The sequence below is a fragment of the Neolamprologus multifasciatus genome, chromosome 17, assembly GCF_963576455.1.
Source record: "Neolamprologus multifasciatus chromosome 17, fNeoMul1.2, whole genome shotgun sequence".
In the NCBI taxonomy this organism is placed as follows: domain Eukaryota; kingdom Metazoa; phylum Chordata; class Actinopteri; order Cichliformes; family Cichlidae; genus Neolamprologus; species Neolamprologus multifasciatus.
In genome coordinates, this window is record NC_140455.1 from 37,033,159 (window position 1) to 37,047,351 (window position 14,193).

At 41.1% G+C, this 14,193-nt stretch overlaps 1 protein-coding gene and 1 pseudogene across 3 annotated transcripts in view; one reads left to right on the top strand and one right to left on the bottom strand.

Annotated features, from left to right (window-relative positions):
• pde4ba (phosphodiesterase 4B, cAMP-specific a) overlaps window positions 1-14,193 on the bottom strand; it is a 243,702-nt gene that overhangs the window by 192,689 nt on the left and 36,820 nt on the right. For all 3 annotated transcript variants that reach the window (XM_085138557.1, XM_085138555.1, XM_085138556.1), the window contains one exon: window positions 9,217-9,311. In XM_085138557.1, the coding sequence (XP_084994683.1) occupies window positions 9,217-9,258 (42 nt within the window). In that variant the 5' untranslated portion in view covers window positions 9,259-9,311. The remainder of the gene's footprint in view (window positions 1-9,216; window positions 9,312-14,193) is intronic.
• LOC146499820 (general transcription factor II-I repeat domain-containing protein 2 pseudogene) lies at window positions 1,136-5,128 on the top strand (annotated as a pseudogene).

Consider the following 14,193-nt stretch of genomic DNA (forward strand, 5'->3'; position numbering starts at 1 on the left):
TTTGTCACTGCTCTCTAAAACAGCGGCCCCCAACCCCTGGGCCTCGGACCGGTACCGGTCCGTGAGTCGTTTGGTACCGGGCCGCGAGAGTTGAGGCTCAGGTGTGAAATGTATAGTTTTCAGGGTTTTTATTGTTTTTCAGCGTTATTTTGTTATCGTTTTTATCGTTTACTTGGTTTTCCTGGGTCTTTTCACGTGTGTTATGAAGAAATCTTCTTTTTTTCGGTACCGGTACTAGTTTTATTTTGTTGTATTTATCCGCGACACCTTAAAGGCCGATCCGTGAAAATATTGTCGGGCATAAACCGGTCCGTGGCGCAAAAAAGGTTGGAGACCGCTGCTCTAAAATACTCACGCATATGATTATTCATGTTTTCTGGTTTTCCACGACTGTGATTAAGGTTTGGTCAGGTTTAGTTCACTGTAGGAACCTCGTCAAGAAACCAGTGCCGCTCTTTTCTCCGGGGAGGACAGACTCACTACAAAATAAATCATATGTCAAGTTCAAAGCTACGCTTACATTCAAATGTTAGACGATGTCAAGCACTCTTAAGAGCACGCCGTGCAACAAGCGGTGCTCTAAAACTAACAGTATAGAAATGTTAATCAGAATCCTAACACAGCATCATTAATGAGAATAAAATGATCTTTTCACCATTGTAAGACAAAATCCTCCTTTTCTTTTTCTACCAGTAAACAGAAATAGAGTTGTTAAAAATCTACACCCTGGAAGGACTTTTCCAAAAGTTCAGTTTTCAGTTTATATGGGAACGGTCATGGACCGGTACCAGTCCATGAGTCGTTTGGTACCACGAGAGTTGAGGCTCGGGTAGTTTTCGGGATTTTTATCGTTAACTCGGTTTCCCCGGGTCTTTTCCCGCATTGTCGTTGTGAGTCTTATTTTGAAAGAAATATTTACCCATTACCATAGCGACCAGAGAGCATTAAGGGGCAGAGAGGAGGATGTTGCTCTAAATGTTGTTGGCGCATTTCAGAAGTACGCTGCTAATAAAGTTACACAATTACACAGTGAATTTGCATTTATTATTATGTTTACAAAATAGCACCGTTTTTGTCTTCGTCAAATCATTTTATTTTGTTGAATTTACCCGCGACACCTTAAAGTCCAGACCGCTGGATTAGATTATTAGATGACTACTTATTGGCCTAACCACTGCCACACACCAAGAGAGTGCTGGGTTTGAACCAAGGCAGGGCCCCTCTATGTGTGGTGTGCTTGTTCTTTAGTTTACCACAAAGTCTACTATGGAGAAGACATACTAGTCCTCTAATAACATTAATGAACACTTTCAGATGCAGCATGCTTTAAGGAAAACTTTAAATCCAAACTAAAAAATGAAGGACAAGATGAGAAAGTTCAAAGGTTAAATTATAGCTGTATCCCCTAATGGAAATATTACAGTGTGGAAACTTGATGAGAGAGATGCTTGCCCAGGCACACTTTCTTGTAAGCCCTAGGAAACAGACTCTGAAGGTCAGCGAAATACTCAGAGCTCCGTTAACCGTGTGTGCACTTATGTGCGCATAAATATGCAGAGTCACACACAAATGGCAGCGTGCACTCAAGTGCACTCACACAGACAAGCACTAAACGAATCCATAGACAAACAGAGAGATGGAGCGACAGACCTGATCAGGTCACAACTGGTTAGCTGTGATCTGCATGGGAATGAGGTCATTAGGTCTGTGGGACTTACAGATATTATTTAATTTGTCCAGCCCTCAGCACAGCAGAGTCTAATCTCTCTCTCTCTCTCACACACACACACCTCCCTGCACAAACTATCACCTCGCATCCAACCTCACTGTACTTAAAAACATACAATCTTCTCCACTGCAGTCTCCAGCTTCATGACCCAAACACTCACTGGCATAGCTACTCTCACTTACACCAATCCAGTAAAATCCCAGCTAAGCATCACCAGCTAAACCAAATCCCTTTGGCTAGAGCTAAAATCCAGTGGAGTGTCTCACCTAAACACACATTGCTTTATTGATTCACAAACGCCTTAAAGCCTGGGCTTACAGAGAGCTTTCCAGAACATCGTCTACTTTAGTGGTTCTCAAACTTTTCACAATGAGTACCACCTCATAAAATATATGGCTCTTAAAGTACCACCTTTATGACCTACATTAAAGTACAGTAGTATATTTATTTTAATTGTCATAAACATGATGTGATAATAATAACAATTGTACTGCATTAAAACATTCACAGCAGGTGGGATATCCAGTCTTTAAGTGATGACGTATGAACCCTGCTTCCAGGGCCAGACTACTCTGTGTTTATTAAGGCTGTTGTGTTTTCAACATGCTTTAATGCTTTGTACCTTCTTCTATTTAATCTGAACAAGCCCCTAAAAACAGTCAGTGACCACTGTCGGTTTTTATTACCACTATTCATTTTAAAGCTCAGTTTTTAAAACCCTGCATGTAACTACAGCCCATGCAGCAGTATATTAATGACTAACCTTGTATTGTGGTACAGTTGTTCTCCTGACTGAAGTTTGGTCCGTTTACAGCATAGGTGTCAAACTCTGGCCCGCGGGCCAAATTTGGCCCGCAGCCTAATTACATTTGGCCCGCGAGGCCATACCAAACTACTATTAGAGCTGGCCCGCCGGTCTTATACAGTGCATGTACTGCTAATACTACAAATCCTAGAATGCTCTGTTGGCGTTTTGGCGCGTCAGTCAGGACAGGACCCATTAACGCCCTCTCCTCTGTTGACCGTAGTCATAGCAACCGTGCGAATACTGCCGCGCTACCTCTCCCAAAATGGCGAAAAGAAAGAACGAAAACAGGAGCTTTCTGGACAGGTGGGAGACAGAATATCTGTTTACCTATGTAAAAGATAGACCTGTTTGTCTTGTATGTGGAGCTCATGTGGCTATATCCAAGGAGTACAACATTAGACGACACTATGAAACGAAACACCAAGAGAAGTACAAGGACCTGGACATGACTCAAAGGCGCCGGAAAGCAGAAGAGATGAAAAGAAGTTTTGTTTCACAACAGACTATGTTTTAAAAAGCCATATTACAAAGTGAGGCTGCTGTAAAGGCTAGTTTTGTTGTGGCTGCAGAGATCGCAAAATCAGCCCGGCCCTTCAGTGAGGGAGAGTTTGTGAAAAGTTGTATGATGAAAGTTTGCGACGTTGTGTGCCCAGAGAAGAAGCAAGCATTTTCAAATGTTAGCCTGAGCAGAAACACAGTAGCTGATCGCACACGTGAACTTGCCAACAATCTAAATAACCAGCTGATGGAGAAGGGAAACAGTTTCGTTGCATTCTCCCTCGCTGTGGATGAGAGCAGCGACGCACGCCTCTGATACTGCCCAGCTTTCAGTCTTCATCCGTGGTGTGGACTCAACTCTCTGTGTTACGGAAGAACTTTTAGGATTAAAATCAATGCACGGCACAACCACAGGGAAGGAAATATTTGAAGAGGTTTCCAAATGTCTAACTGAAATGAAGTTGCCATGGGAAAAACTTGTGGGGTTAACGACAGATGGTGCACCAGCGATGTGCGGTCAAAGGAGCGGACTGGTGGGCAGGGTACGGGAGAAGATGCGAGCGGAGAACTGTGCAGGTGAGCTGACTGTTTATCACTGCATCATACATCAAGAATCACTTTGTGGCAAAGCCCTAAAGATGGAACATGTTATGACCGCAGTAACACGAGTGGTTAACTTTATAAGAGCCAAAGGTCTGAATCACCGCCAATTCAAATCTTTTCTTGAGGAGTGTGGTTCGGAATACGGAGACGTGCCGTATCACACGGAGGTGAGGTGGTTAAGCCGAGGAAAAGTACTGAACAGATGTTTCGAGCTACGCGAGGAAATATTTCAGTTTCTGGAAAGCAAAGGGCAAGACACAGCTGAGCTCAGGGAGCAAGAGTTTCTGTGTGAGCTGGCCTTTATGTGTGATGTCACGAGCCATCTCGATGCGCTGAACCTGCAGCTTCAGGGATGGGGGCGTATCATCACAGATATGTACGCTGCAGTGAGGGCTTTTAAAACGAAATTGTGCCTGTGGCAGAATCAGATGCTACAAGGAAACCTGGGCCATTTTCCCTGCTGCCAAACGATGAACATGCAAATCTCTACTGCTGTGTTCCCATGTGCACAGTTTGCTGAAAAACTCTGTGTACTCAGTACTGAGTTTACCCGGCGGTTTGCCGACTTTGATGCCCAGAAATGTCGATTTGAACTGCTCAGTAATCCTTTTGCAGTTGACGTGGCAAAAGCACCAACAAACCTCCAAATGGAGCTGATTGAACTCCAGTGTAGTGACACGCTGAAATCAAAGTATGATGCTGTGGGCGCTTCACAATTTCCACATTTCATCCCTGACACAATGCCTGGGCTCCGCACCCACGCTGCTCAGATGCTCTCCATGTTCGGCAGCACTTACCTATGTGAGCAACTATTCTCCTCAATGAAGATGGTTAAAACATCTCACAGGAGACGTCTGACCGATGAACCCCTTCACTCGATCCTGAGGATTTCCTCAGCTCAGAGCCTGAGCCCAGATATTGAGGAACTAGCATCCAAGAAGAGATGCCAGGTATCTGGCTTGGATGCATCAGAGTAGATCAGTGTGTAGCAAACTGAGCTATAATTAACATTTTCTTTGTGCAATTTGTCTTGCTACTCCCAGACATGGGCTTGAATGGTTTCACGTTTAATGATATTTTTATTAGTTAAGTGGTTTATTATTGTTATTTTATTTTTACATTTATTATTAGCCTGGGGAAAAAGTTTACTGCTAAAATTTAATTCAGAAGGCTGCAAATACAATTTTTATTTAAGAAATGCATTCCAGTGATATGTTATTTAATTGGAATTTCAATTTTGCATGTGTGCAATATTAAGTTATATATTTTTATATAAGTTATATATCGTTCAGTATTAAGTGTTGCTTATTCCATATTCAGTTTTTCAGCAAAACTTATTTGAGTCTGTAAGAAAAGGTTCCTTGTTATATCTGGAGGAAGATTTTTTTTCAATAAATATATTTCATATTAATGTTAGCCCGCGACCTTGTTCCAGTTTTGAATTTTGGCCCACTGTATATTTGAGTTTGACACCCCTGGTTTACAGCATCCTGCCAGCCTCACATTAACTTTTATCAAGTGGAAAAAAGTTAGCGTTCATCCTCCAGCTTCACTGTGTTTATGTTATGCTAACATAGCTGTGTAGCTAACCACTACGTAGCACATCATTATATACCAGCTAGTCCAACTTCAGTAACCCTACAAACGTCCCTGCTGTTTAGTTGTCTGTCTTTCGTCCACACGTAAACGGCGTTTTTGGTCACTGAAAACGGAGATTTTAAAAACTCCGGCCAGGGTGGATATTTTTGAAAACTCAGTTTTTGCATTAAGGCAGCGTCAAAGGTGTGGCCTTTTGTGACGTCACACTGTGCGCCACGTTATTGTTTCGGTGAAATGAATTTCTACAATACTGTTACTATTAATTGTACTCTCTGCAGTGTTTAAATGCTTACATATACACACACAGTTACTGTCCCTCCACATATACGACTTGGTCCTGCTTCTATGCCCCAGCTTTGTTTACTTTTTCCCACCGAGGCTTCTAGACTTCTGATTGGCCAACATTTCTGCACGGTTAGGAATATAGCGCCACCTGCTGCTTTGGCATGTTCCTAGCAGCGTTTTCCTTCATTTCTGCCTTTACGTGTGGACGGGATTATTTTTTAAAACGAAAACGGAAAATCTCCGTTTTCAAAAATACCCGTATACGTGTGGACGTAGCCTTAATTTATGTAGGAAGTGATAGCAGAGCTGTATGTTTGAACTTTTCAGAAATCCCTCAATCAGAACATGGAGTATTATTTATTCTTAAAATTTTTTGGGAGACTTCCCGCGTACCACAGTTTGAAAATGACTGGTCTACATGTTGTTTCGGTGTACTGTCACCAGGGGGCAGTGTCAAAAATAAATGGAAGAATAATGTGGACTGTTTTTGTTATTTGCAGGTGCTATCCGGTCGTTAAGTGATGATGTGACAAATCCTACTTCCGGGCCTAAAGTAGTCTGCGTTTAATATGGCTTTTGTGTTGTTAACATGTTTAATGTTATGCATTTTCTTCTATTTAATCTCAAAAAGCTCCTAAAACAGTCAGTGATCACTGTTGACCTCCCTCGGCTTTTATTACCGCTAATCATTTATTTAGCTCAGTTTTTAAAACCTTAGGATGTAACTACAGCCCAGCCCATGCAGCAGTATATGAATGACTAACCTCGTATTGTGGATGGATTATCTCAGTTGTTCTCCTGGCTGAAGTTTGGTCCTTTTACAGCATCCTGCCATGCGATTACATTTGTTCCTGACCACCGAGAACACTCACGTTAACTTTTATTGAGTGGAAAAAAAGTTAGCTTGTTTATATTATGCTAACATAGCTGCGTCGCTAGCGGTCACGTAGCACATCATTATATACCAGCTAGCCAAACTCCAGTAACCCTACAAACGTCACTGCTGTTTAGTTTTCTGTCTTCATTTATGTTGGAAGTGATAAAAGAGCTGTACGTTTTCATTTGTTTCCAAAACCCCGCAGTCAGGACATGCTATATTGTATTTAGATAGAAGCTAGCGAGCTAACTTCCTGCTAGTATCTAACTCCATTAAATGTCATAAACTCCGTTTTCATGGATGCCTGGATGTTAAACTCAATTGTTACACCTGGTAGAGCAGAACGCTGATCATTTTATTAAAGATGAAAGACTTTAGACAGTTTTTCAACTCTCAGTAATGCCATAGTGATCGTTTGATATATGGACCTGCAGTGGAGGTTAGGTCCAGACACGGCTAGTGACGTCAGACTTAACAACCGGATTGTCGGTCCTTTAATAAAGACACGAGTCCTCGTTGTGGTTCTCTCTGCTCTGTTTAACTCATTTCCTTTTATTTGAACTTTTTAAACAGTCGCCCTTCATCTTACACACAGCACCATCTTCTACTGTCCGTTGGGTTTTTTGGTGGTCACTGGTTGCAAATCTAAAATTGCTCAGTTTAGCAAAAGAGCTACTAAAATGAACAAAAACGTGCTTACATGAATTCTGCTTCACGCAGCACCCTCAAACCAAATATGAGCGTTTTCATTGTAAGAACACGGCTGATGATACACGACAACTTCAGACCTGAACGGATTCTAGTGACATTTTCTGGACTTTTTGCCTAGAAACATATGAAGAGTGATATTTGAAGATTAATACCAGTCTCATGTCAGGGCACCAACTTTAAAGTTACAGGTAAGAGGTGGTTAGCATAGCTTAGCATAAAAACTAAAACCAGGAGGTAACTGCTCTGAGCTCTCTCACAACATTTATATAATTTCTATATTTCAGCTTACCCATTACCCAAGCAGTACTTTACCATAAGACACATATGTGGTGATACTGAACAAGGATATATGGTTTTTGTTACGGTTTTGTGGATGCATGACCATCAACCATGTGATATGAACTTGTTTGCCGTTTTGGACGTATGACAATCAATGGCAGGAGTCTCAAACTCGTGGCCCGCGGGCCCACGTCACCCCTACATGCTTTTTGTTTGGTGGTGGTGTGCCGTGTGATTTTTCTAATGGGAAATATGTGCCGTGGCTCCAAAAACACCGAACTAGACTATCTGGTAACCATCAGAAAAAAAATGGGAAAATTACTTCTAAAGTCCCAGTCACTAACCAACAGACTGGTCAGTGAACCTGTGGTAACCACCTCATGCTCGGGAAAAACATGAATTCCCCAACCGTTCGGTAAAAACCTCCCGAAATCTTTGGTCACCGGCTGCGATTGACGTTTGTACCTATGATGACTTGTTGCTTTACTGTGGCTGCTTAAGCAGCATCCCAATGATGTTAATCTAAGAATAAAAGATGGACACTTCCGTTTTAATTTCAGTGGACAATTATTACAAACTGCCCAGTTTTCATCAGCCTAGAAAAAAAAGCCGACAGCTGTTTCATTTGTTCTTCATTTTCACATTTGTCTTCCATTTCAGTAATACGTCTCCCAATAATATTACTAAATATTTACACACCCAGAATCCATTTCCCTCCTCCCCAAGCTGTGTTCCTGAATGTAATTCACTGGAAGTCTAACAAGAACTCAAATGTATTTCGATAAAGCAGTAAAGCACACAATTTTCAAACTGACACAGAGAGCAAAAGATAAAGACTCAGAGAGTCTGAGTAATGCACACCCACATCTTCAGCTATGAGATGTTTCAGCAAAAAAACACCCACAGCCACAAAATGAATCTGCCTATCTGTACAGTATGAGTGTACTGAGTAATTGCTTAGGTGCTAAACGTGCTCCGTCCCAGGACCGTGTCCTACAAGTAATGTAAATGGACTGTGGTGGATGGAGAAAGGAAGAGCTTTAAAGCTCTAAATTTGCATCCCATGTATCAGGTTGTTTTTTTTCCCGTATTTAACAATGACCTGGATTTTTCCTTCAACTTCAAAAACTGGTTTAATTTTATATATATCATATATATATCATAGTTGCATTTCCAGATATTTTCCCAGAACAAGTTTAGGGGTCTCCATCCATATATTTAAGTCAGGGGAAGAGTTTATTAGCAACAGCTGTATTTGCAGAATGTGAGTGAGTCTGTGAGGTATTAGTTTTACATGCCTGTGAGCCTGAACAAAGTCAGAGTTGGAAGTTGAACAAAAGATGAGCGCACAACGGGAGCTACGGAGCTAACAAAGGAGAGACGGGAGAGCAGAGAGGAGCTGCCAAAACACAGGGAAGCGTGCACAGAGTGGGGCATTAAAAGCATTAAGAACAAAGATTATAACTACATGGAAACTCTGGTACATAAAATGTGCAGATTTGTTCATTCGCCATCTCGACTGTTCATGAGCCTCACTCTTCAATAAAGCTGTTGCAGACTCTGGTATTTTCTCTGTTAATCAGTCTCTTTTTCTTTCTCTAAATTGAAATCGGATTCGTGACTTTGTCACAAATACCAATAACCACAGTAACACCTGTCTTTTGTTAGGTCTCTACCCCAAACAGCGATTGTAGCTCATTCTTCACAAGGTAAGTGAACCCTGCAGTGACACAAGCTGTCATAAGCTGCTTGATAAATGCCTGGCGTGTGTGTTATATGCAAACTATCGCGCACCTTTTGAGATATTTTGGGGACATGCCGACTTACATTGTTGGGAGAGACTGTGAGGACACTCCTGCTCTTCCTCATCTTTCCGTAAGTATCTCTCGTGCTGTCCAAACACAGCAGCTTCCCGTGCAAACCTGGAAAAGACAAATAGAGAGAATTAGCATTTCGTCTTTTCTGGAAACATCCAGTTATAATAATCTACACTTTATTAGGAGTGACTCAGAGATCATGTTTTTTTTACTGCTTGTGCCTGTCACCTGTACACAAACACACACGCACCAACAATGAGTTTAGGATTCAGGCTCATCTTTGTTTGAGAAAAATAAAGCAAAGCAGTCGAAACAGCCTCGCCTCAATATTGCTCCTATGAGTGTCATGCATCAGCGCAGTAGCACCAGCATGCAATAATGTGCAAAATTTTCTTCCCATAAAAAACAGACCAAGAGAGGAGCTGGCTGGAAACTGTGGTGGCGCGATGGCTGTAATGATGCATTGATTTTTGTTTATCTGCGTTTCCTACGACCCCCCAGTCCTCCAATAAAATCTGACTCATGTAGAAAACAAATAAAACCAATTTTCAAATTTCACTGAAATTGAAATTTGGTGTTGAAGGAGGATGAAATGAACAAGATTATTAGTTCTTACAAGAGACGAGATACAGATCGTGTCTAACAAATTTATTAGACCACCACAGAGGTTTAAGGTTTATGCCACAGCTTCTCTAATTAAAAATATTGATAATTACCTAAATCACTTTTTATGGCAAGGAGGCATTTCTGTAGTCTATTGATTACCAGATAGTGGAAAAGGGGTGGGATTAAATAAGCTTATGCTTCTTCCTGCTCCTTCTTGAACATGAAAGTTATTTGTAGTTGTGGTTGCTCATTTTCTCTTTGTTTTGCTTTGTTTATTTGTCTCTTTTAATTCTATGTTGTTGTACTTTTTTAACATGTTCAAAATAAAGATTCAATCAATCAATTATGTTTCTTTAATGGTTAATCCACCAGCATGAGCAAGCTCTTTAATCAAAATGATGCTTTAAATTCTAAAATATAAATGCAGTACACTGGGTTCAGTTCCACCATCAGGCCGGGAGTTTGCGTGTTCTCCCCGTGTCTGCGTGGGTTCTCTCCGGCTTCCTCCCACAGTCCAAAGACATGCAGTTAGTGGGGTTAGGTTAATTGAAAACTCTAAATTGCCCGTAGGTGTGAATGTGAGTACGAATGGTTGTGTATGTCTATGTGTTAGGCCTCTGACAGACTGACGACCTCTCCAGGCTGTACCCTGCCTCTCACTCCAAGTCAGCTGGGATAGGCTCCAGCTAGGGGTGGGCGGTAGAAACTATATGAATTTCGCAAACGGTAAAAGTTTTGCCTATACAGCTCTACCGCGATAGCGCATGTTGATGGTGTCATCAAGCTGCGCCTGTTTTGGTCGAAAGCATCACAGCGGCTGCAAGCATGGAGCTAACATGTGGGGAGGAGGAGGTGTGACGTTGCTCATATGCACCTGGTTTGGGTTTAAGCAGTCGGATGTTAAGCAGAAAAATATCATCTGCAAATTATGCCGGGCGACTAATCGCGAAAAGACAAAGCATGTTTTGGAATATGAGGAAAGCCAAAAACTGCGCTTCCTCCACTTCCGTACCATTGCTTCCTGACTGTGGTTCAGGTGGTTGGGAAGCTTATCTGTAACCGGAAGGTTGCCGGTTCGATTCCCCAGCTCTCTCCGTCCTGGTCGTTGTGTCCTTGGGCAAGACACTTTACCCTACCGCTTACAGGTGATGGTCAGAGGGGCCGATGCCTCGCTTCTGTCAGTCTGCCCCAGGGCAGCTGTGGCTACAACTGTAGTTTGCCTTCACCAGTGTGTGAATGAATAGTGGAATTGTAAAAGCGCTTTGGGTGCCTAGAAAAGCGCTATATAAATACAATCCATTATTATTAATGCTGAATTCTCTGCAGCTGCTCTATTCCCATGTTGTTGCAGTATATTAATGACTAACCTCGTATTGTGGATGGATTATCTCAGTTGTTCTCCTGACTGATGTTTGGTCCGTTTACAGCATCCTGCCATGTGATTGCATTTGTCTCTAACCATCGGGAACCCTCAAGTTAACTTTTATCGAGTGGAAAAAAGTTAGCGTTCTTCCTCCAGCTTCACTGTTTATGCTATGCTAACATAGCTGTGTCGCTAGCAATCACATAGCACATCATTATATACCAGCTAGCCCAACTTCAGTAACCCTACAAACGTCACTCCCAGTGATGTCACAGTGTTCGTTTAACTTTGGGACCTGAAGTTGACGGAGTTTTGGACCCAGATTCCTCCACGAGGCTCCTGACTACGGTAGACGTAATGCTCCGACAATCCATGAAGTGGTGCCCCTTCATAGCTTACCAAAGTCGTACTAAAACATTTTTTGTCTAGCTCCAGCTGCACCCCGATGGATAAATATTTTTTTTATCCATGATTTTTTTTAGATGAACTGTTTTACACTTGTTTTGTTTTGATTAAGATGCCAAATGATGGTTACTTACTTCCTCAACAGAAGGATGTGTTTTAGTCGTTGACCGTTGTGTATATATATATATATATATATATATATATATATATATATATATATATATATACACATATACACACTCATTGTTAAAATATATATTATCTATACACCCACACAGATGTTTTTACATGTTATGAGCAATTAGGCCTCTGCTTTGCAGTTGTCATATCACGGATACTTTGTAAAAATGGGAACAGTCCCAATACAATGCATAAACAATACCGCAACACACACAATAAATTTGGCTTAAACTAAATTAAATTAAGCTCATTTCCGGTTCCATCTTTTTGCTTTTCACTGCTATCAAGCGCCATAAATGTCAGCATGACTCTAGCTTCTGTCTCTCTCACTTCTATCAACAGCGACAGATACAGAGATATTACAAATATTAACACAAACCCATCCGTAGGATAGCTGCAGCACGTTTGCACACAAATGTAGGTCATCCCATTTTCCACACAGGAGACAGTTTTACAGCGTAGTGTTTAAACCCACTGAATTATATTCATGGACTGTGATTATTATCTGTAACATTCTGCGAGAAAACATTTACATACAAACATCTCTGAAGAAATGTTTTGCCTCCAGGTCGTTGGCCTTGCAACTGATGGCATAGCTGCTATAATGCAGAGCAACTGTTGCACTCAACCCTAACCTGACCGTCGTTCACTGTATGAATCACGAGTTAGACCTCTCGATGGTGAGAGATGTTGCAGGCAAAGAAGAGTGACATGCCCCAGACGACCGCCCCTCCACAGAAAAGTAGAACAATTAGGCATAAGTCTCTCATCAAAGGAGATCGTTTTCCTTGTGTGAGGAGCGAGAATATAGTGTTGTCTTAGTTTAAGAAGATAATCACATTTTCAAACTTATGCTACTAAAATGCTTCACTTCATTTTGTTAATTTATTAGGTTCGCAGCTCTTTGTGCAAATAAATCATCTCATATTAACGTTAAGTGGCACACCTGCTCAAGTGGTGCTGTCTGAAGGGGCATTTATTCTGTTAAAATATCACTTAAGCCTTTGTGTTATGGTTGATTAGATCCCCTGTGTTATGGAGAGCAACGGACAACACTGAGAATATTGTGCAAATTAATTAATCTAATTTTAATTAAAGAGATTGAAACATTCTTACAAGCGTTTGATAGAACAGCTCCGCTTGCAACCCCGGATAAGATGGATGTAAAACTTAATATTCTACACTGCATTGACAGCAGCACTAAATAAATAATCCAACACAGTAAAGCAGACTGTAGTTTTTGAAATGTTTCAAGAATATCAGCCTTTCTGATTTTTTTCCACAAATCACGCCCTGCCTCTGCTTTTAACCCACTGTTAGAATATTATTTTAAACATATTATGTAATAACATTACACAACCTTACTTTAAAAGCAGTGCTGGTATCTCACCACTTTTAAGCCTCATCTAAAAAGACAAAGTGCTAATTCTGTCAAACAGTTTGTTTGAAAATGTGCACAAAGTGACTGAATGGTAGACAAATGATTGCAAACTCGTGCGAAGGCGTTGGAGCATGCACGGGAATCATAAGGCACATGCTAATCAGTGCCTTTACCTGATCTTTTCAAATAATCTTGCTAATCTTTACGAGTTCTCTCTTTCCTCTGCAAATGACAGTTTTTCTTTTTGTAATTGCTCCTCTTGGTAAGACGTCTTAATGAACCAACCGGCTAATGAAACCCAAAACAGCCTTAATGCTTTGGCACACTTTAATTCCCCCCCATTCTAATCATTCAAAAGCAGCAGATAAGATAGACTCCACAGCCATCGAGTCTCTCTAATGAGCAATTCAAGTAGCTGTTAAAAAACCTCAAGAATTGTTCCTCAAGTGACCTGGGAGGGTCTCTCTTTCTTTTTTTTTGTTCCCAGAGACAGCGAGATGAGCTTCAGTAGTGACAGAAAATGGGCACAGAGGGAGAAGCAGACAGAGAGAAAAAGAATGAGAATTGTGAGGAGACAATGTCTAAAAGGACGGGCAAAATTGCACGAGTAGGTGTTTGGAGAATGAGATGCAGATGAAGGTGTAGAAGTGCAGAGAGCTACATGCAAGCGAGACAAAGATGATTCTATGAAACAGAGGAGACAGCGAAGAAGACTAGATAAAGTATTTCTGTGCAGAAATATGACTATTCTATTCCTTTCTAAGAGTTTAATTACAAGATTAGTATAAAACTCTCATGTCTGTTTGGGAAATCTATGGATGAAAAAACAGGAAGAAGCTACCACAGATCTCCAGCTCACTTGTTTTAACCACTAACATGTACCCCTCCCTGTGTCCTGCTGTACTTTATCAAATGTCATTTTAGGCTGTTCCTAGGTGGTTTCATAATATACTATCTGTATTATGATATTTAAGTTTTGCAGATCTAAAGAGGGATCATTATGAGATCGTTATTATGGGGAAATAAAAATGATGCAATACTTTTATAAAGTG